The 22,624-nt window shown below is 43.9% G+C and overlaps 1 protein-coding gene across 1 annotated transcript in view; it reads left to right on the forward strand.

The window, feature by feature from the left end:
• The window catches only part of LOC132769460 (sodium- and chloride-dependent creatine transporter 1-like), a 47,526-nt gene extending 26,964 nt beyond the window's left edge, over positions 1-20,562 (forward strand). Inside the window, exons 6-14 of the mRNA XM_060766496.2 lie at positions 903-1,037; positions 1,252-1,355; positions 3,057-3,181; positions 3,469-3,581; positions 6,974-7,114; positions 8,934-9,036; positions 9,812-9,912; positions 15,635-15,805; positions 17,364-20,562. Of these exons, the coding sequence (XP_060622479.2) occupies positions 903-1,037; positions 1,252-1,355; positions 3,057-3,181; positions 3,469-3,581; positions 6,974-7,114; positions 8,934-9,036; positions 9,812-9,912; positions 15,635-15,805; positions 17,364-17,510 (1,140 nt within the window). The 3' untranslated portion in view covers positions 17,511-20,562. The remainder of the gene's footprint in view (positions 1-902; positions 1,038-1,251; positions 1,356-3,056; positions 3,182-3,468; positions 3,582-6,973; positions 7,115-8,933; positions 9,037-9,811; positions 9,913-15,634; positions 15,806-17,363) is intronic.
• The last annotated feature ends 2,062 nt before the right edge of the window (positions 20,563-22,624 follow it).

Raw genomic sequence — 22,624 nt, forward strand, 5'->3', positions numbered from 1 at the left:
AATTGGACCAAAGTTCCCACACAGAACTCTCATGCCTTGGAACTTGCTGGTGCGAGCCTCCCTTCAGCCCCACACACTTTCCCTTGCCTTCACATGCACACCACACTGCCATGTGCTGAGCACGCCTGCTCTCCCCTCACCACTTGGAGTCTCAGAAACAGCCCTCCCCTTGGTTGATAGGCCAGCTGAGAGGCCGGCCAATCATGGCGAGGGAGGGTTTTTGGTAGGAGGATTCACCATCTGTTTCCAAAAAGCAAGAGAAGGACAGGCGGAGAGATCTTCAGCCTTTTCTGCCAAAGGGGTTCCTACGACCAGCAGAAATATATCTGATGGTCTATGGTGACCCTTCTAAAAACCCCTCGTGACCCCCCCCCCCTGTTGAGAAACGCTGTCATAGAGTCTCAACCAATTCAATATAGTTTGTGGCAGCTACAAAAACGAAGTTTCTGGAGTAGCACAACTTCTTTCAAAGTAATTACTACACAATTAAACAGGAAATAACACTTTCAAACCAGGAACAGTCCCCCCCCCCCCAATTTTGTTACATAGCGTTATGCATCCCTGCATGGACTTAGGGATAATAATAATAATAATAATAATAATAATAATAATAATAACTTTATTTAAATACCGCTCTATCTCCCCGAGGGGGACTCAGGGCGGTTTCCAAGTAACATCACCAAAACATAAAGAGTAAACAGCATAGCATAAATTAACAAAACAACATAAGAGTAAAATTATCACAATATCACATATATAATAAAAAAAATAACCCTACCTCTTCCAACTCTGCAATTCTGTGACTGAGATCTGCTGACCCACCAAACAGGAGGCAGCCTCTCCCTTGTGGTTTGCAGCCCATCCGCTTGCCCTCAGCTCATAACTCAATCCTTGTTTGGCAGGTGGTATATTTCACTGCGCTGTTCCCCTACGTGGTTTTGATCTTGCTGCTCTTACACGGGGTGACGTTGCCAGGTGCACTCGATGGCATCGTCTACTACTTGAAGCCAGACTGGTCCAAGCTGGCCGTGGCTCAGGTAAGAACAGGGTCTGGGAGGAAGCGAAGGAGGGCTGTGGGGCTGGGGGAAGCCATTGGGAGATGACGAGGCTAGCTAGCCCATGTGTCTGTGCAGGGAAGGAGGCCCTTGCATGTAACCAACGCTGCCCTGTGGTGGCCTGGCCAGGCCATGCAAGCGAGAGCTCTGCCCCCCACTCGGTGGGGTTTATACCACGGCTGTTCCTCCATCCCAGGTATGGATTGATGCTGGCACCCAGATCTTCTTCTCATATGCTATCGGGCTGGGAGCCCTGACCGCACTTGGCAGCTACAACCGATTCCACAACAACTGCTACAGGTGAGGTCCCCCACCTGCCCATCACATATTCCTCACTTTCCGCCTTGAGGTCCATGACACTTTCCATGTCCAAAAGATAGCATCTCCCATCTATGGCCGCTTCCACACTGCCCTATATTCCAGGATGTGATCCCAGATTATCTTCTTATCCCAGATTATCTGGCAGTGTACACTCAGGCCCCTTTCACACAGCTGAATAAAATCCCACATTTTCTTCTTTGAATTGGTATATGTGGCAGTGTGGACTCAGATAACCCAGTTCAAAGCAGATATTGTGGGATTTTCTGCCTTGATATTCTGGGTTATATGGCTGTGTGGAAAGGCCCTCATATTATCCAGATCAAAGCAGATAATCTGGGATCAAATCCCAGTATAAAGGGCAGTGTAAGTCCAGCTCAAGTCTGAATCCTGGAAGACACTGCATTTTAAAGACTGCGCAAAAAACCCTTTGTAGCAGAAAAGAAAAGGTTTAAAATGTTATACAGTTTTGTTTTTTTTAAAAAATAGTCTTTCCTCTTCCATAATTCCCAATAACCTTCTGTTTTGGGTTGCTGTGAGTTTTCCAGGCTGTATGACCAGAAGCATTCTCTCCTGTCATTTCACCCACATCTATGGCAGGTGTCCTCAGAGGTTGTGAGGTCTGTTGGAAACTAGGCAAGTGGGGTTTATATATCTGTGCAATGTCCAGAGTGGGAGAAAGAACTCTTGTCTGCTTGAGGCAAGTATGAATGTTGTAATTGGTCAGCTTGATTAGCATTTGATGGTCTTGCAACTTCAAAGCCTGGCCTTTGCTGCTTGGGGGATCCTTTGTTGGGAGGTGTAAGACTCAGTCAGGGCCAGCTGACCGAGCTGCAAAGCATGTCTGCTTCCTGCCTGAAGGAATCCTTTGTTGGTAGGCATTAGCTGGCCCTGTTTGTTTCCTGTCTTTTAGTGTTATTCTTTATTTATTTTCCTTATTTTAGAGTTTTTAAAATACTGGTAGCCTGATTTTGTTCATTTTCATGGTTTCCTCCTTTGAAGCTGCAAGGCCATTCAATGCTAATCAAAATGGCCAATTGCAACATTCACACTTGCCTCCAGCAGAGAAAAGTTCTTTCTTCCACCCTGCTGCTAGGAATTGTGGGAGTTGACGTCCAAAAACAGCTGGAGAGCCCAAGTTTGCCCCTGCTTGATCTATACTGCTTTGAGTCTACTTTAAGAGAGGAAAGTGGCAGATATAACAACAACAACAACAACAGCAACAACACATTGTAGTATTGATGCAATTTGACACAACTTTAACTGCCTTGACTGAATCAGGGGACCTATAATTTGGTGAGGAACATCATTATTTGTCAGAGAAGGCAAAAGATCTTGTAAAACCTGAGCTCCCATTATGACATAGCCATGTTAGTTGAAGTGGTGTCACACTGCATTATTTCTGCAGCATAGATGCACCCCTGAAATGAGAGCAGGCCTTCACAACTTCCAACCCTCCAGGTGTTTGGGCCTCCAAATCTTAGAAGCCTTAACCAGGTGTTCTAATAACCAGGAATTCTGGGAGTTGAAGTCCAAAACACTTGGAGTCTGAATATTGCCCAGGTCTGAGTTAGAGGGATGGGCTTCCAGGTTAGAAAGGGAAAGACTTCCAGGTGAGCAGAAGTCCTGTGTGCTGCATCATAAGCCCTACGCGGCAAGTGACTTGCCTGTTCCTCCCCACAGGGATGCCTACCTCTTGGCTGTGATCAACAGTTCAACCAGCTTCTTTGCTGGCTTTGTGGTGTTTTCAGTATTGGGCTTTATGGCGTCGGAGCAAGGGGTGGACATCTCCCAAGTCGCAGAGTCAGGTGAGTATCAGCATTGGGGATTGCCTTTCATCCTGACTCTGATTTCCTCCTCTATGAGTTTTGCAAGATGTTTTGCATGGATCAAAGCAGCACAGTGGTGAGGAGTGTCTGCTTTGCATGGGGAAATAGTCAAGGGATTTAATTCCTGGTCTGGGGATAGAAATATTACCCTGATAGTAGAAGCAGCTACCAATCAGATGGCTGGATGATTGGTTAAGTCAGCTTCTAAGACCTTTGCAGAATTATATGAAGCCAATGTCCCTCTAAAATGATCTTGTCTCTTTCAGGTCCTGGCCTGGCCTTCATTGCCTATCCTAAAGCTGTGACTCTGATGCCACTTTCCCCACTCTGGGCTATTCTGTTTTTCTTCATGCTTCTTGTGCTGGGGCTGGACAGCCAGGTAACCACATGTGGGGCTGGAAAGGGTGCGGGGAGGGAGTGGTGTCGGAAATCTATGCCTTGCAGGGTCAAAGCATTGGGATTTTTCAGGGAGAAGGATCTCATCCGCCACACTCCTCACTCTGCCTTCAAAGACAGTGGTTCCCAAACATTGGTCTTCCAAGATTCTTGGACTTCTTCTCCCAGAAGCCCCAGCCAGTTTGGTCAAGATTCAGGAATTATGGAAGCTGAAGTCCAAAAATGCCCAGAGGACCAAGTTTAGGAACTAAGCTAAAGTTGGGTTGCTGTGAGTTTTCCATGTTGTATTGTCATGTTCCAGGAGCATTTTCCCCTATGTTTCGCCCACATCTATGGCAGGCATCCTCTGAGTTGATGGGCCCATTAGAAGCTAAGTAAGTGAAGTTTATATATCTGTGAAATGTCCAGGGTGGGGGAAAGAACTCTTGTCTGTTAGAGGTATGTGTAAATGTTGAAATTTGCCACCTTGATTAGCATTTAATGCCTGTATCTAACATTTCCCAACAAAGGATTCCCACAGGCAGCAAGTGGCCAGGCCTTGAAACCGCAGGTGCAAATCAAGGTGCAAATTGCAGTATTCACAGTTGCCTCGTGCAGATAAGAGTTCTTTCCCCCATCTTGGATGTTCCACAGATATATAAACCTCACTTACATAATTTGCAACAGACCCCACAACCACTGGGGATGCCTGCCATAGATGTGGGCAAAATGTCAGGAGAGAATGCTTCTGGAACATGGCCATACAGCCCGGAAAACACAACAACTCTCCCCTGATGTTTCACCCACGTCATTGATTCTGGCCATGAAAGCCTTCAACAACACATTGAACTAAAGAGCTGCACTCATCACATTCATTGGGGTGGAAATACATGGTTTTGAGCAGGCCCTGTTTTAATACAAAACAGTACAATTAAAATCCATTAGCTTTACTAAAGACCTGTGCCTTGTAGAGATAAAAACTGCAGGCAGATTTGTTGATATGGATCAACATACCTGTCTGCATTTTGGACTCTTCCCTTTAGTGCATGGATATAGAGGCTGCAATGATCAGTACTTGCCTGAAATTTGCTACCAGAAACAATTGGGTTGTTCTGTGCCTTTAACCGTATTTTTATCTGCAGACATCAGTGGTTGGGGAGCTTGAGGAGCTTTTTCATAGCTTGAGGAGACAGTATTGTGCTTTCCAGGTATAAAGATGCTATGACAAGCTTGCAGCAGCAAGTTGACAGCCCTGATATATCCAAGTCAAGGGATATATCTGAGAATGGGATGCATGCCCATAGAGCCTGTAAAGGGGAACTTAAGAGTATCCAGCACGCATTGGTGTCTACTTGGATGCACATTATGCATTTTCACTGGGACTTTCAGGATGCTACTGAGCATGAGCAAAGTGCAAAATATTTTTCTCTCTAAAATAAGACAAATCACACTACCAGCCTGATTTTGAACTGCCCACCACTGCCTTCTTTGTCCTCAGCCCTCCAAGTAAGAGCCAATATGTTAAATGCACATGTGCATTTAATATTTCTGATTTTTGTTTGCTTTGGAGTTATTCTTGTTGTTTTTGAAATAGCAGCCACTGAGGAAAGTGTCTGAGACTGTTCAGAAGACACACATTTCTGTCCTTAGCTCTCAGAAGCTGAGGTGAGCATGAAAATTCAGAATTTGCACCACTAATCCATATTTACAACTCAGCAATATATGGATGCCTTTCTGCCTTCTCTGCCAGGGCTGGGAATCCTTGAACCCTCCAGATGTTCTTGAACTACATGTTTAAGCAGCCCTAGCCAGCAAAAATAGCAGCGAGGAATGCTGGGAACTGTAGTCCAACAACATCTGGAAGGCTGCTTGATTCTCATTCCAGCAAATGCAAACAATATCAGAACCTCATTCTTAAATCAAGAGTAGGTCACCTGCTTCAAGTTATTGGAAGCGGACAGCATGCATACCAGTACAGGTATAGCTCAGTTAACAAAGCCAATATGTTCCTGCATGTTCCTGCTTTAACAGAAATTTGAGATCAGGCTACCTGGGCAGTTGTTCTCTTTTTGAAGATGGAGATAACATTTGCCTCCTTCCAGTCTGCTGGACTTTCTTCTATCCTCTGGAAATTCGCAAATTATTGTTAGTGGTTCTGAGATAACTTCTGTCAGTTTGTCTAATATCCTTGGATGTCATTCATCTAGTCCTGGAGGTTTGAATTAATTTAGGGTAGCCAGGTATTGATGTATATCCTTTTTACCTATTCTATGCTGCATTTTCCCTCCTGCAACCTCCCAAGTTGAGCATTGTTTCCCTTTTGGGAGAAGACCAAAACATTTCTCCACTAATACTTTTTGTGGAATCCTGGAGGCATCTGCTCTTTACCTCCTCTGTTGCAGCCATGGTTACAACATGAATGGTTACAGCAGCATGCCATTCTTACCCACCACAAGCGTTTATTGCATTCTTTACTAAAGATATGCTACTATAATCTGAGACTAAAAACTGGTGTCTCTCCAGCACTCCTTCACCAAACCTCCTACTAAACAAATTGCAGCTAATTAAAAAAACAGGAGGCAAAAAAGGTGGGGATAAGACTTTGTAAAAAGGAGCTTCTTTGTTAGAGACTTCTTAACTGAGATATGCCTAGAGTTGGAGGTTGGGGGGCAAAACCACTACGGTAGAACCAAAAACAAGAACAAATTTAAGTCTAAATTTCATCCTACAGACAACACTATGTATCAAAATTTGAAAAAAAAATCTGTTCCTGGCTTAAAAGTGTTATTTCCTGTTTAATAGTGTGGTGCTTACTTTGAAAGTAGTTGTTCTACTCCAGAAACTTCGTTTTTGTGGCCAATTGATTGAGACTCTATGATCAGGCATGGGCAAACTTTGTCCCTCCAGATGTTCTGAACATCAACTCCCATAATTCCTAACAGCCTAATGGCTGTTAGAAACTGTGGGAGTTGAAGTCCAAAACACCTGGAGAGCCCAAGTTTGTGCATACCTGCTCTAAGAGATATTCATTGAAAAACTATAGCACAACATGCTGCAGGATGTCCCGCAGAAACAAAGTTTTGGCAGTTTACTAAAACTTTTCCATGTTTTTATGATAGAACCAATGAGGAAATGACCTTTATAACCCAGGAACAAAAACATATTACATAGTGTAATTAAGCCTAAGGAGAAACATTGCAACCTTTCAGAATCAGAAAAAGTCTCACACAAAAGCTGGATAACGTGCAAACTACAATAGATCATAGATAATGTGTATGCCTTTTGGGGAAACAACATCCCTGCATTACATAGCATGAAGCCCAGTACCTGGTAGTCATTCAGTACTCTCAACTTTCTCTCCCCCCCCCCCCTTCTTCTCCCATGTCTTCCTCTCAGTTTGTGGGAGTGGAGGGTTTCATCACGGGTATCCTGGACATGTTCCCGCAGCAGCCCGGGGCAGGCTCACCGCGCAGGGAGATCACAGCCGCAATCTGTTGCCTGGTTTGCTGCATCCTTGATCTCTCCATGGTGACTCAGGTGAGGCCGACACGGGGAGGAATGAATGGTCTTGGTCAGGATGAAATGGTAGACAGGAGAGGAAGAGGAGAGGAAGAGGAGAACCTGTTTTGTCTACTCCTGATACAGAATCCTTGAGCTAGAAGAGAACCCAAGGGCCATCCAGTCCAGCACCCTGCCATGCAGGAAGGCACAGTTAAAGCACTCCCAATAGACAGCCTCTGTGGAAAAGCCTCCAGAGAAAGATACTCCACCACACTCCGAAGCAGCTTATGCCACTCTCCAGGAAGTTCTTCCTAATCTTTTCAGTCAAATCTCTTTCCCTACCATTTGAAACCATTGCTCCCTTGGGCACTCGTCTCTAGAGCAGTAGAAAGTCAGTCCCCCACTCCCTCCTCAATGGGGCACCCTCTGAAATCTTGAATCATTATTCTCATGTCCCCTCTCTACCTTCTTTTCTCCCGGCTAAACATCCCCCAGGAGGAAAGGGGGAAGGAAAAAGAAAAGGAAGAAAGGGTAGACGGGAGGGAGGAAAGGACGGAATGGAATGGAGGGGAGGGAGGGATGGAAGAGCGAAGTAAGGAAAGACAAAAGAGAGGGAAGGAAAAAGGGAGGGAAGAGGGAGGAAGGAAAGGTAAAAGGGAAGGAAGGGAATGGAGGGAGGGAGAAAGAGGGAGGGAAGGGAGGGAAGGGGAGAAGGGAGGGAAGAGAAAAGGAAGGAAAGGTAAAAGGGAAGGAAGGCGAAAGCGAGAGGGGGAAGGAGGGAGGAAAGAGGGAAGGAAGGAAGGAAAGGTAAAAGGGAAAGAAGGAGAAAGCGAGGGGGGAAGGAGGGAGGAAAGAGGGAAGGAAGGATGAAAAGATGGAAGGGAAGGGAGAGAGGAAAAAGAGAAGGAAGGAAAGGCAAAATAGATGGAAGGAAGGAGAAAGAGAGAAAGGAAAGGAGGGAGGGAAGAGGGAAGGAAGGAAGGAAGGAAGGATGAAAGGGTGGACGGGAAGGATGGAAGGAGAAAGAGGGAGAGAAGGAAGGAAGGACAGAAAGGCTGGAACAAAGAAGAAAAGAGAGAAGGAAGGATAGGATGGTGAGAGAAAGGAGGGCCCAAAGGTTCACATCTGCCCCCAAGCCTGGATTTGCCCATACCTGCCCTAAAGTGACCCTATTACAGGGTTTTCTTGGCAGGATTTGTTCAGAGAGAGTTGACTTTGCCTCCCTGTAAGTTTGAGAGGGAGTGACTCGTTCAAGTTCACCCAGTGCGTTTCCAAGACTGAGCAGGGATTTGAACCCTGGTCCCTGACATCATATACCAATACTCAAGTCACTGCACCATTTGCTGCAATAAAAAGCAATATTTATGCATGAATTGCCATATTTGCTTGAATCTAATGCTTTTTTGGCTAAAGTACATACCCAAAATTAAGGTGTGCATTAGATTCAATTGTGTTAGAATCGCACACATAAACCCGCTCCTAACCCTTTGTCAGACCAAGGCTGCTAAACTCATCAACCTCGGCCTAATGGAGGGGAATAACTTCCCAACTGGTCTCATTGACAAGGTCTTCAGAACCTCCTTCTTGGTTTTGAAGGCCTCGTGAAGGAAACCTTAGCAGCCCATCTGCCAGACCAAGGCTAGCAAGTCTGCTAGTCTTGGCCTGATGGAGTAGCGTGGCTTCCTTTTGCTTATCAACTGCTCTGAGGTAGGCAGCAGGAGGGAAAATTGTGTGTTACATTTGCCGCAATGCACATCTTTAAAATAGAAGTATGCATTACAATCAAAGGTGCTTTATAATTGATTAAATACTGTATATTTCAACTGGTTCTTTTTCTTCATCTTGTGGCTCCTAGGGAGGCATGTATGTCTTTCAGCTCTTTGACAATTATTCAGCCAGTGGAATCACACTTCTGTGGCAGGCCTTCTGGGAGTGTGTGGTGATCGCCTGGGTCTATGGTAAGTGCCAAAGAAGACTGGGAGCGAGGGAATGTTATTCTTCTTCTTCCTTCTGCTGTCATTTGCCTTTTTACTGATGATATTGGATAGGCCCCCTGGTGGTGCAGCAGGTTAAACTGTTGCGCTGCTGAACTTGCTGACCAAAAGGTTGGTGGTTCGAATCTGGGGAGTGGGGTGAGCTCCTGCTGTTAGGCCCAGCTTCTGCCAACATAGCAGTTTGAAAACATGCAAATGTGAGTAGATCAATAGGTACCACTTGTGCGGGAAGATAACAGCACTCCATGCAGTCATGCTGGCCACATGACCTTGGAGGTGTCTATGGACAACGCCGGCTCTGCAGCTTAGAAATGGGGGGTGAGCACCAACTCCCAGAGTTGGACACAACTAGACTTAATGTCAGAGGAAACCTATCGGTTAGCCACCTCTTACCCATTACCATCCTGTGCATCAGGCTATAATTCTCAGGATCCCCAGCTAATATGGCTACGACGGATGGCCATTGGCCATGCTATCTGGAGATAGTGAGAGATTGGGCTCTCCAGGTGTTTTGGACTTCAACTCCCACAATTCCTAACAGCCTCAGGCCTTTTCCTTTCCCCCTTAAGTGGCTGAGGGGGAAAAGGAAGGGGCCTGAGGCTGTTAGGAATTGAAATCTAGATGTGTGACTTTTCCAACCTCAGGAATTGAGTCTGGGAATCTCTTTTAATATGTTGATTTCAGACCACAGGCAGGGCCATCTCAGTGGAAGCTAACGTCTAATTTCTTGTTCCTCCAGGAGCTGATCGCTTCATGGATGATGTTGCCCGCATGATTGGCTACCGGCCTCTGCCCTACATGAAGTGGTGCTGGTTATACATTACACCACTGGTGTGTGTGGTGAGTCAAGAGTGGACTGGGGAGGACGCTTTCCTAAAAGAGGGCTTCATCAGATTGGCTTTCCATCAGGCAGAGGCTGAGCTATAGTATGGAAAGATGAACATTTCACATCACAACATTGTCATATAACAACAACAATAACAACAACAACTCAGGGCGGATCATAGTACACATACACGGCAAACATTCAATGCCGCTTTGTATAGACAATACACAGACAGACAGAACAGAACAGGAGGTGCCATGGAAAGTTGGGCTTGAGTCCAGGGGGTGCTGTTGCTCCATTCTCTATGAAGAAGAGCCCTCAGGACTTCCTCCTTCCTTTTGGTCACCCAGCATTCTTTGATCTTCCTTGATCTTTGATCTTCCTTCTTTATGGCATTGTAAAACACCTATATTGGCTGTGGAATTTGTGAGATGTTTGGTTAATAGATGTTTGGAGCCCCTGGTGGCGTGGTGGGTTAAACTGCTGAGCTGCTGAACTTGTTGACCGAAAGGCTGGTGGTTTGAGTCCGGGGAGCAGGGTGAGCTCCCGCTGTTAGCCCCAGCTTCTTCCAAACTAGCAGTTCGAAAACATGCAAATGTGAATAGATTAATAAGTACCGCTCTGGCAGGAAGGTAACAGTACTCCATGCAGTCATGCTGGCCACATGATCTTGGAGGTGTCTACGGACAACGCCGGCTCCTCAGCTTAGAAATGGAGATGAACATCACCCCGCAGAGTTGGACATGACTAATATCAAGTGGAAACTTTTACCTTTACTTTGGTTAATACAGTGGTTTTCAACCTGTGGGTCCCCAGATGTTTTGGCCTTCAACTCCCAGAAATCCTACCAGTTGGTAAACTGGCTGGGATTTCTGGGAGTTACAGGCCAAAACACCGGGGGACCCACAGGTTGAGAATCACTGGGTTAATACTTGGATGGTTGTCCCCCATCCAAGTATTAACCAAACATCTCCTGGCTATGTCAGTGTTGTGGTATGCAAAGTTCATCTCTTGCAGTAGGCTATATTTCAGAGAATAGCAGTAGCAAACAACCTCAGCGTATCTCTTGACCAAGATAATGGAGATTATCTCAGTTAATGAGATCATCATTAGTCCATAGGCTACCTGAAGACATATGCACAGTCTAAACATGTTGACTTTTTCTAATTTCTGGCATACCAGTTTTTTAAATGCAGCTGATTTATATGTGGTTTGCCATTGTCATTGTCATTCCAATGTGAAAACTGAGCTTGCAATCGAGTATTAGGATTGTGTTGTTGCATTCGTTGCCTTTAAGTCATTTCTGAATTCTCTCCACATGTCCCTCCACGTGTTTTGGACTTCAACTCCCACAATTCCTTACAGCCAGTAGGCTGTTAGGAACTGTGGGAGTTGAAGTCCAAAACACATGGAAGGCCGAAGTTTGCCCATGCCTGCTTTAAGTCAATACACTACTAAAGCATGCCTGAAAGATGCTGATCCAACCTCAGTTTAAAGTTCTTCAAAGACGGAGAGTCTCTCTGAGAGTCAATTCTACTACTAAACGTATTTTGCAGTCAGAATGTTTTTCCTAATGGTTAGGTGGTTTTTCTTTTCTTGCTCCGTCTTCTACACAACATCCCTTTCAATATTTAAAGTTGGTTATTGTATCACTTCTTTCCTTCTCAAGGCTGAATGTGTCCAGCTCCCTAAGCCGTTCCTTGTTATGTTCCTAACAGGAAGCCTGTCCTGGCATTTTGTATACATTTAAAATAGTACAACACATGCAAAGGCCCAGTGGTCAGGTTTAGACTTCTCCCTGCCCCATTCAAAAAATCCCCATCCAATTTGACTGAGATGCAAAGATACCAGATGCTATAGGGTATAAAGGCCAAACTGGAAGAAATGAGAAGTATACGATTATGTTTCTGTCTTGTTGAACTTCATTTTCAAAAAAGCTGATCCAACTTTAATCCCTTTGTATTGTCAAAGACTTTAATCCCTTTACTTTCATTGCCATCCAGCTACTGTTTTATACCAGTTGCAAAAGGATCTGATCAAATTTAGGGATATGTTAGGAGCCCTAGGTGGCACAATGGGTTAAACCCTTGTGCCGGCAGGACTGAAGATCAACAAGTCACAGGTTCGAATCTGGGGAAAGCACGGATGAGCTCCCTCTGTCAGCTCTGGCTCCCCATGCAGGGACACGAGAAAAGCCTCCCACAAGGATGGTAAAACATCAAAACATCCAGGCGTCCCCTGGGCAACGTCCTTGCAGATGGCCAATTCTCTCACACCAGGAGCGACTTGCAGTTTCTCAAGTCGCTCCTGACACAAAACCCAAGAAAGAGGGGCATGTTTATTTATTTACTTCACTTGTATACCGCCATTCTCAGCCCTAAGGCAACTCATAGCGGTTTTCTCTTCAGATATTATTGGACTGCTACTCCTATGCATCCTTACTGGATGTACTGACATGTGCAGATGGAAGTTGCAGCCAAGGAACATCTGGACAACTGTGCAGTCCACACTCCCTGGTAGTAGTAATAATCATCATAATAAACATTATTTTTTACCTGCTATCTTGCCTCAAAGGGACTCAGGGCAGCTTCCAGAGGCAAAAAATGGCAAACATTCAATGCCAAGTGCAATGACACAATAAAACATTAAAACTGCCAGTTAAAAATAAACAGATTAAACACCTTGGCTAAAATATATAAATCAATGAAGCATCATAAATAACACATTGAACAATTATAATATGTATAAAAATATAAAAAGATAGCTTTTCAATAAGTTAGGGTAATCGGCGCCAACATCGTCAGACAAGGTGGGATCAATGCTGAACTATTCTTCTTCCTCTCCATAGGCTAACGTACAAAAATAGGTTTTCGTTGTTTCTTAAAGGAGAGGAGTAAAGGGGCTGCTCTAATTTCTTTAGGGAGGGAGTTTCAGAGGGAAGGGGCAACCATGGAGAAGGCCCCCTCTCTCGTTCCCACCTGCCACTCTGATATGGTAAACAGGGATTCATGATCACACAATTTTCCTTCTATATCAGGTAGTTAGCACAAATAATGTTATTTCAAAAAGTAGTATAGAGGAGGATTAAAAACCTTTCCATCCTGATCTGGCTCATGGGCATGCACATGTGCACACATCAAGTTATTTAATTTGTTGTTCTTATGTGCCTAAAAGTCATTTGTTCTGACTTATGATAATGACTTATAACTATGCGTTCTGATGGCAAGATTTGTTTTTAGAATATATTTGCTCTTGCCTTCCTCTGATGCTGAGAGAGTGTGACCTGTCCAAGAACATCCAAAGCTTTTCCATGGGACAAGCAAGGATTTCAACCCTGGACTTGCATAGTGTCTTAGTCCAACATGCAAACCATTAAATTACACTATGTAACAAAATTTGAAAATTTATCTAATGGAGCCCCCGGTGGCACAGTGGGTTAAACCACAGAGCTGCTGAACTTGTTGACCAAAAGGTCACAGGTCCAAATCCAGGGAGCAGTGTGAGCTTCCGCTGTCAGCCCCAGCTTCTGCCAACCTAGCAGTTCTAAAACATGCATACGTGAGTAGATCAATAGGTACAACTCCAACGGGAACGTAACGGCACTCCATGCAGTCATGCCAGCCACATGACCTTGGAGGTGTCTATGGACAATGCCAGCTTTCCGTCTTAGAAATGGAGATGAGCACTAAACCCCGAAGTCGGACACGACTGGACTTAATGTCAGGGGAAAACCTTTACCTTTACTAGTGTTATTTAGCTCAGACATTTAATGGTATTACTGACAACCACAGCAACACTATCTTATCCCAAAACATCCCCAAATCTTTTAAAAAAGCATCCTTGTCTCAGCTCTATTTTCCCTTTCACTTATGCCCTGGCAGCTCTTAACTGCATCCAGCCCCAAACCTATTTCTGAGATGTTAAGAAGGAGAAGCTCAGATTATTTCTGGAAATGGTGACTTTGCTTAACACTCAAGAAATTACATTCCAATCTTCTCCTGCACTTTAGTTGAACCGATCGGTCCCATGTGACTGGTGCTACTTTCAGGCTGGCAGCTCCAATGCTGTCTTGGTCTTGCTTTTCTCCTACAAATAGAACCAAAGTTCGATTTATTTTTATTTCCCAAAAAGAGAACTTAATAAAAAGGAAGCAATAATAGAAGCAAGCAATATTTTATGGTATATAATGCTAATACAACACAGCTACATTTTAATGATCCAGCTAACTAGAAACCTATAACAAAAGTATAAACAGAAACACAAAATATACCTTCAACACACAAACTAAACTAAGACACAAACTATAAACTTCACTTTTAAAAACAAAATCCCCTTCTTTTAGTGAAATATTTCCCCTATTTACAACGGGTGGATGTCTTTCGATATCTTTAGCATCATCCAGTGTTACAGAATCTTGGGTGTTGTAGTATTACAAGGCTTTGGTCTATTGTGCCAAAGGGTGCTGGTGCCTTTCCAAACTGTCCTTCCCAGGATTCTGTAGCCTTGAGCTATTGGTGGCTAAAGTGGTGTCAAACCACATTCATTCTATAGTGCTGATATTTTGGAAACGCATGACCTTGTTAGATATCAAATGCATGACCTTGTTAGATATCAAAACCTTTTGGGAAAATGATGCCATAACCTTTTTGGAAATGGAAAACTCCATAAACTTTTGGGAAATTGCATTCATTGCCATTTGGGAAAATCAGGAATCTCCCTGAGAAGAGTTAAAAACTCTCTTGAACCAATTTTCTCCTTAGTAGTAATTATACACTAGCATTTATGCAAGGCAATTAGGTTTCTCAGCTGTTAAACTGATATACCTAGATCTCTTTCAACTGCCAATACACAAACACACATACACACATATAGAAGAGTTTCATAAATGTTCTTTTCAATTGCTGAAAGACATCTACTCTTCCTTAAACATCTTGGTTTAAATCGTGCTCTCAAGAGACCAAAAATAAACAGACTTCTTTAAAAATAACATAGGCATTTGTTCACAAACTTCATGTACTCAGCATAAAGGTACTTTGCATATCAATCCAGGTACAGATAGGATTTGAAGTAGTTTCTCTGTGTAGATAACACAGGGTATCTTTATTGTAATCAGCAGTCCATCGTCTAAAGCTTCTCTCTGGACTGAGAGTCTAATAGAGTCTGTGTCTAGTCTGAAAGTCCAATGGAGTCTGAGATCTAAAATGGAGTCTGAGTCCTGAATAGTCCCAGTTTTGATCACAAAACTGGGACTGCAGCCCCTCCCACAACAAAGAGTTAAGGAAAACTGCATACCAATACACACATATACAATACAATTAGCAATCTCAATTATATACGTAACAAATTACTAGTGGAGGCTTGAGGAAGGTTGCTATTTCCAACACGATATATCCGACATGATACGAAACATGGTGTTTGCTGAAGTAAATCTTTCTCCTATGAATATATATACATGCACCTGAAGATAAATGTCATAAGAGGAGGGTAACGTTGCATAACTGGGAAGAAGCAGAGCTAGGTGAAGTTACCATTCACAATTAAAACGCACAGAATTCTTCTGTTGGTTAGAGCTCTTTGAGAGTTGTCATTTAAAAACTTACTCACACACCATCAAAGTTTTGGAAAAAAGTCAAATTCATACCTTTAATGTGGGACTCACTCCTTATATTCCTTTATATATTACCTCTGCCTTTATGCTGATCTCTCGTCCATCCTCTTCCTTCCCTTCCTAACCAGGGCATCTTCCTGTTCCATGTGGTGAACTACCAGCGCTTGACCTACAACAAAACCTACATCTACCCCTGGTGGGGCGAAGTGATTGGCTGGGCTCTGGCCCTTGCCTCCATGCTTTGCATCCCCTGCACTGTTGTTTACAAGCTGCTACGAAGCAAGGGCTCTCTACAACAGGTGAGCATCAGCCTCTGTCATCTTTGTCAGTTCCTTGTCTCTCTCTCTCTCTCTCTCTCTCTCTCTCTCTCTCTTTAAGCCAAGCATGGGCCAACTTCAGCCCTCCAGGTGTTTTGGACTTCAACTCCCACAATTCCTGGTAGGCTGTTAGGAATTGTGGGAGTTGAAGTCCAAAACACCTGGAGGGCCCAAGTTTGCCCAGGTCTGCTTTAAGCCATTCGAAATGTCTTGGCATGGAGATGTGCATGGACATTTTGGAGAGAATGCAGTTTGATATGGCTCAATGGTATCAAACCTTGGGAGTTGTAGTTTGGTGAGCCCCCTGCACTGTTTGGCAGAAAAGGCTACATGACTCTTCCAGGATTCCATAGCTCTGAGCCATGGCAGTTTAAGTGGTGTCAAACTGCATTAATTCTACAGTATAAATCAGGCATGGGCAAACTTGGGCCCTGCAGGTGTTTTGGACTTCAATTCCCACAATTCCTAACAGCCTAAGGCCCCTTCCTTTCCCACCTCAGCCACTTAAGCTGTTAGGAATTGTGGGAGTTGAAGTCCAAAACACCTGCAGGGCCCAAGTTTGCCCATGTCTGCTATAGGCTAACCACTCAGTATAATGAAATGACAAAAGACTTAAGTCTATAGCAGTCACTTGAAAACATAAAACCACAACAGCTGTAATAAAACCCAGCAAAACAAATAAATACACTGTTAAAACCAATTCAGCTGGAATATCTCACAACCTCTGAGGATGCCTGCTATAGATGTGGGCGAAATGTCAGGAGAGAATGCTTCTGGAATATGGTCATACAGACTGGAAAACTCACAGCAACCCAATACAGGGAAATTTTATGTCATGCTTGCCCTTGATTCCAATGCTTTAAAAATTCTGGAGCACTTTCTCTTTGCTTTTACTAATGGCTATTGGAAGAAAGTGTCCTCAAGAACCTTACCGGGTTAGTTTCGCTAAGGTATACGTTACACGTAAATTAATAATGACGAAGAAGCCTAACGGCTTCCTGGAGTCGCTTCTTTATTCCTGTGCCTCCTTTCCCTGTGGCACCGGGACTGTGGCGCAGCTGGGTGGGAGTCAGCTGCATTAAGATCACTACTGACCGAAGGTCATGAGTTCAAAGCCAGCCTGGGTCGGAGTGAGTGTTCGACCAATTTGTGTAGCTTGCTGTCAACCTTTGCAGCCCGAAAGACAGTTGATTTGCCAAGTAGGAAATTTAGGTACCACGTATGTGGGGAGGCTAATTTAACTAATTTATGAGGCCATAAAAATCTCCAGCCAGTATGCAAAGAATGGGGAAGTACTTCATCAATGTCACAAACGGATGGTGAAGCAACAGCTCCCCTGGTGGCCAGAAGCTGGAATGTTAAATAGCCTCTGAGTGTCTGTCTATATATGTTGTGTATCTATGGCATTGAATGTTTCCATGTATATGTACATTGTATTCTGCCCTGAATCCCCTGCAGGGTGAGAAGGGTGGAATATAAATACTGTAAATAATAATAATAATAATAATAATAATAATAATAATAATAAATTCTCCTGCAGCGCTGGCAGTTGCTGACTACCCCTGTCTGGGGCCACCACCACCTGGAATACATGACACCTGAAGCAGAGACAAAGCTCCTTCCACCTCCGGACGGCCTCACAGCAGCTCCTCCAGAGAAGGCCACCCTCTTTGAGACTGTGATTTAGTTCCTTGGGCCCTCCTCCCCCTGTAGCAATGCCACCAGCAGCACGGTCTGAGCTGAGAAGAGAAGGGGATGGGATTTGAGAGAAAAACCTATAGCACCCTTGACTCATCCTCTGGTTATCCTTTGTGACCACTTTCTGTAGAAGAGGCCAGAGAAGACCTACGAGTAGACATTGATCTAATATGGTTACATTAGAGGTTCTCGTAGTGCAGCAGAGGGGAAGAAACATACACAATCCCCAATCTATCTGGGCCAACCTTCTTTTAGATCAGGCTTGGGAAAAGTTTGGCCCTCCAGGTGTTTTGGACTTCTTTGAACAGCTGGTAGCTGTTAGGAATTGTGCGAGTTGAAGTCCAAAACATCTGGAGGACCGACGTTGCCCATGCCTGCCGTAGATAAAGACATATTGATGTGTGAGGCTGAAATTTCCATCTTACCCCTCTGGAGGCTGAAAAAAAAATCAAACTTCTCCCTCATCGTGTTCATGATTGAGCTTCAAGCCAAGGGCATTAACTTCCTCGTTCCAAAAAGAAAAGACTCACAAACAAGAGGGTCCACCAACTGGGAAAGAGTTCCTCCCTAGAGTCTCCATGGATATTTTTCCCCATGGCAGCAAAACCCCCGTAGCTTTTTCTTCTTCCCAAAACCAGCCAGGGCTGTTTCTAAAAGGTGCTGGATTCTGGCATTCTGTGTGATGCTGATGTAGTTTTGTTTGGTTCTGATTTATTTTTATTTTTGCCCCGTAGTTACCTCTTTGGTCTATTTTTTTTTTAGCCCAATCCCTAATATGACCTTAACTGGTGTAGGGAGACTAACAGCATCCCGCTCTTCAGGTTCCCATTTCTCTCTCCCTCGGGGAAAATAAACACAACCACTCCCAATCTATTTCCAGCACTCCGTGGCCTACTTCTTCTCATCGCTTCTTCCCACTCTCATAATCACATTCCTTCTACAGTTTCAAGGATAGTTCTCGATTATGCAGCAATTGCTTCTGTGTGTGTGTGTGTGTGTATTTTTCCTCTTTGGCATCATTTCTTGTTTCCATCACTCTAAATCAGGCATGGGCAAACTTGGACCCTCCAGGTGTTTTGGACTTGAACTCCCACAATTCCTAACAGCTGGTAGGCTGTTATGAATTGTGGGAGTTGAAGTCCAAAACACCTGGAGGCCCCAAATTTGCCCATGCCTGCTCTAAATGTATCCATTCTCCCTTCCTTCTTTCCTTCTTCCATCCTGGTCTGCTTTTGACTCTAACCAGGAGCCGGTTGGAGAAGGGATGCCAAGTACACATTGCAAACCAGAACTGAGGATGATGCCCCTAAATCAGTGGTTCCCAACCTGTGGGTCCCCAGGTGTTTTGGCCTACAATTCCCAGAAATCCCAGCCAGTTTACCAGCTGTTAGGATTTCTGGGAGTTGAAGGCCAAAACATCTGGGGACCCACAGATTGAGAACCGCTGCCCTAAATCTTCCACTAAGTGTGAAGGGACTCAACTTAAAAGGAGAAAAGTTAGATCTCTTATTGATCCCATCAATAATACCGAAGAGGGGAAGGGTTGAGGAGTTAGAAAATTTGGGATAATGGTGTCAACTTGCTTCTTACTTCACAGACAAGCAGAGGGAAACCCTTTGAACCACGCACAGCCACAGATACAGTTGGCATATTGCTTTCTGGTTGGACTTCTGTAGCTTCGACCTCTGTCTATCGCAGTGGTTCTCAACCTTTAGGTCCCCAGGTGTTTTGGCCTACGATTCCCAGAAATTTTAGCCAGTTTACCAGCTGTTAGGATTTCTGAGAGTTGAAGGCCAAAACATCTGGGATCCACAGGTTGAGAACCACTGGTCTATCGGGTGCACCATTTCTATGTGATTCCAGTGCTGAATCCACTACTAGTTTTGGTGAGCTTCTGAGGAGCTATCCAGGGTGCTGAAATACTTCAGCATCCTAGGTAGGCAACTTTTTAAAGACCCCATCTATACTGCCATATAATCCAGCTTCAGAATTCAGTTCAGTTGCATTAAACTGGATTATATGGGAGTGTAAACTCCTATAATCCATTTCAATGTGCTTCAGTCTACATTATATGAGTCTACACTGACTATTATAGAATCATAGAGTTGGAAGAGACCTCATGGGCCGTCCAGTCCAACCCCCTGCCAAGAAGTAGAAATATTGCAGTCAAAGCACCCCCAACAGATGGCCATCCAGCCTCTGTTTAAAAGCTTCCAAAGAAGGAGCCTCCACCACACTCCAGGGCAGAGAGTTCCACTGCTGAACAGTTCTCAGAATCAGGAAGTACCTCTTAATGTTCAGATGGAATCTCCTTTTTTTGTAGTTTAAAGCCATTGTTCCACGTCCTAGTCTCCAGGGCAGCAGAAAACAAGCTTGCTCCCTCCTCCCTATGACTTCCTCTCACATATAAATTAGTTCAAACTGGATTGTATGGTAGTGTAGATGGGGCCTAAATCCGAATCGAAATCTGGAGTGGATTCCCTGCCCCACTGACATAGAAGTCACCAGCAGTCTCTAAGTGAACATTTAATAGATGTAGCTGTATCACTTACAAAGGCACCAAACATCATGAGGAATTCCAGCAAGCAAAACATCTTAGTCTGCTGAAGTTGGCCAATAGCAACAAATCTGCTGGCACTTCGTAGAGAATGTTGTGGCTCTGAGAAAAAGCAGGTCTTCACACCAAATCCATAGCTACTGGACTCCTAGTAATCCAGAATCAGAAAAATTACATTTGTTGTCTTTCTGTAAGTAGAGAAGAAGAGTGGCAGCCCTAATTTTAGGCCTGGTGAGCGAAGGCTCCTCTCCCTCTCTCGGCGTTATATCTCACAACAGTGATACTGCATTCCTCCAGTATATGCATTTTGTAATATATGAGTATTTGTGCCAAACTGGGCTGAGCCCATCTTCCTCTACTCATGAAATTGTAATCACTGTTCACTCCCCTCTGCCACAGCTGACTTCTCAACTCCTTGTTTTTTGCTGTTATGTACCAACATGCTCCAGATTCAACCTCTGACAATAAATATGGGAGAGATTCATCTGTTTGTCAGTGGCATTTTGTCAAACTGGGATCTCTGAAACATCCTTATTGGGAGTATCTTTTAACGCCAACTTCCATTTTATTGTTATGTGCATCTCCAAGTTGACTTAGACTGATGGGGACCCTCTCCAAATAATATCTTGGCATTTTTTTCCACTTTGGAAACATACACTGAGAGAGTATGACTTGCCCAAGGTTACTCTGTGGGTTTCAATTGCAGACTGGGAATTGTTCTGTCCTGGATTCCTACACCAATGTTTTGAATGACTACACCACACTGGCTTCTCTTAACAGGGTAAACCAGGCATGGGCAAACTTTGGCCCTCCAGGTGTTTTGGACTTTTATAAAATTGGGAAATCAAGGGTTCCTTTTGGAATTCCTTAAGAAAAATAATAGTAATAATAATATTATTTATGTACTTCACACACACACACACACACACACACACACACACACACACACATATATATATATATATATATATATATGATCAATTTATTTATATTCTGCTCTATCTCCCCAAGGGGACTCAGAGCAAATTACAGCATACACAGATAGACAAACATTCAATAACTTTAATTCAGTGGAATAACAATGACATACAAATACACAGAACAAAGGTAATGCTTTCCCTTTCATCTTCAGCTTCTGGAGGCGGTGCTCATGGAGAGGTGCTCTTATTCCATTTCCAAGCTGAGGAGCCTGTTGTCTATAGACACCTCCTGGTCATGTTTGCCAGCTTGACATGTGGGAGCCTTTAATCACCTTTCCACCGAAGCAATGCCTATTGATCTACTCACATTTGCATGTTTTCAAACTGCGAGGTTGGCAAGAGCTAGGGCTAACAGCAGGAGCTCACCCCGACCCACGGCTTTGAACTGCCAACCTTTAGGTCAACAGATTCAACAGTTCAACGGTTTAACTCATTGCATGCATGATTGAATCCATGGATGAAGAATCCATATATGTGGAAGGCTGTCTGTATGCTGGTTTCTAAGATGAATATACTGTATACAGACAGCAACTCCAGCCAATCTGTTTGGTGGATAAAGATGCATTCAACACTGCTCTGAATAAATATCTTTGGAGTGGGGAAAAAAGTAAAATCACAACTCATCTGAAGGAGGACATGACAATTTGCTGGATACCTGGCTCTCTGTGTGGTTCAAACCTTATTTTACAGCGCAGAAGCTCAGTTCTTTATTTATTACTGTCATCTTGGGTCCTTCTGTATGAATATGCTTGCAACCAAATTAGCTATGCATAACAGAAAGAAGGATTGTTTCTCTTTCATGGGGACAATTTCCTGATCACAATGCTACTTGGTTTCAGGGTCATTCTGCTCTTTCGAGAGCGGAGCAGATAATGTTCGTGTCTTGACTGGGTTTGTGTGACTGAGTGGTTTCAAAGTCTCACACAAATAAGGACCTGTTTCGGCACTGTAGATTTTTTCACACTTCTGCGTTATAGTGCTGTGGTTCTACCTGACCTGCCATGGCAACACTCTATGGAAGCCCTATATTGGCAGATGGGGGTTGATAATGCTTCTAAAATCTATAGCCCACAGCAGTAACTTTTCCAAACTTTGATTTCCAAGGGTTGCCATTTGCTTCCCACAGAGACAGCTGGCTGTGTGTTTATGCAATTGGTCCAGTTGGGTGCATCTACACTTTCAAATTAATGCAGTTTGACACCACTTAAGCTGCAATGGCCCAGTGCTATGGAATCCTAGGATGTGTAGTTTTACAAAGTCCTTCTTAGCCATCTCTGCCAAATAGTGCTGGGCCTCACCAAATGACAGTGATACAATATTATATATGCTATGGCTGTTATGATTCCATAGTATTGAGCCATGGCAGTTAAAGTGGTGTCAAAATGCATTAATTCTACATTATAGATCAGTCATAGGCAAACTGCAGCCCTCCAGGTGTTTTGGACTTCAAATCCCACAATTCCTAACAGCCTGTTAGGAATTGTGGGAGTTGAAGTCCAAAACACCTGGAGGGCCAAAGTTTGCTCATGCCTGGTGTAGATGCATCCAAAGACATTACATCTCCAT

This window comes from Anolis sagrei, chromosome 2, assembly GCF_037176765.1.
Source record: "Anolis sagrei isolate rAnoSag1 chromosome 2, rAnoSag1.mat, whole genome shotgun sequence".
Lineage (NCBI taxonomy): Eukaryota > Metazoa > Chordata > Lepidosauria > Squamata > Dactyloidae > Anolis > Anolis sagrei.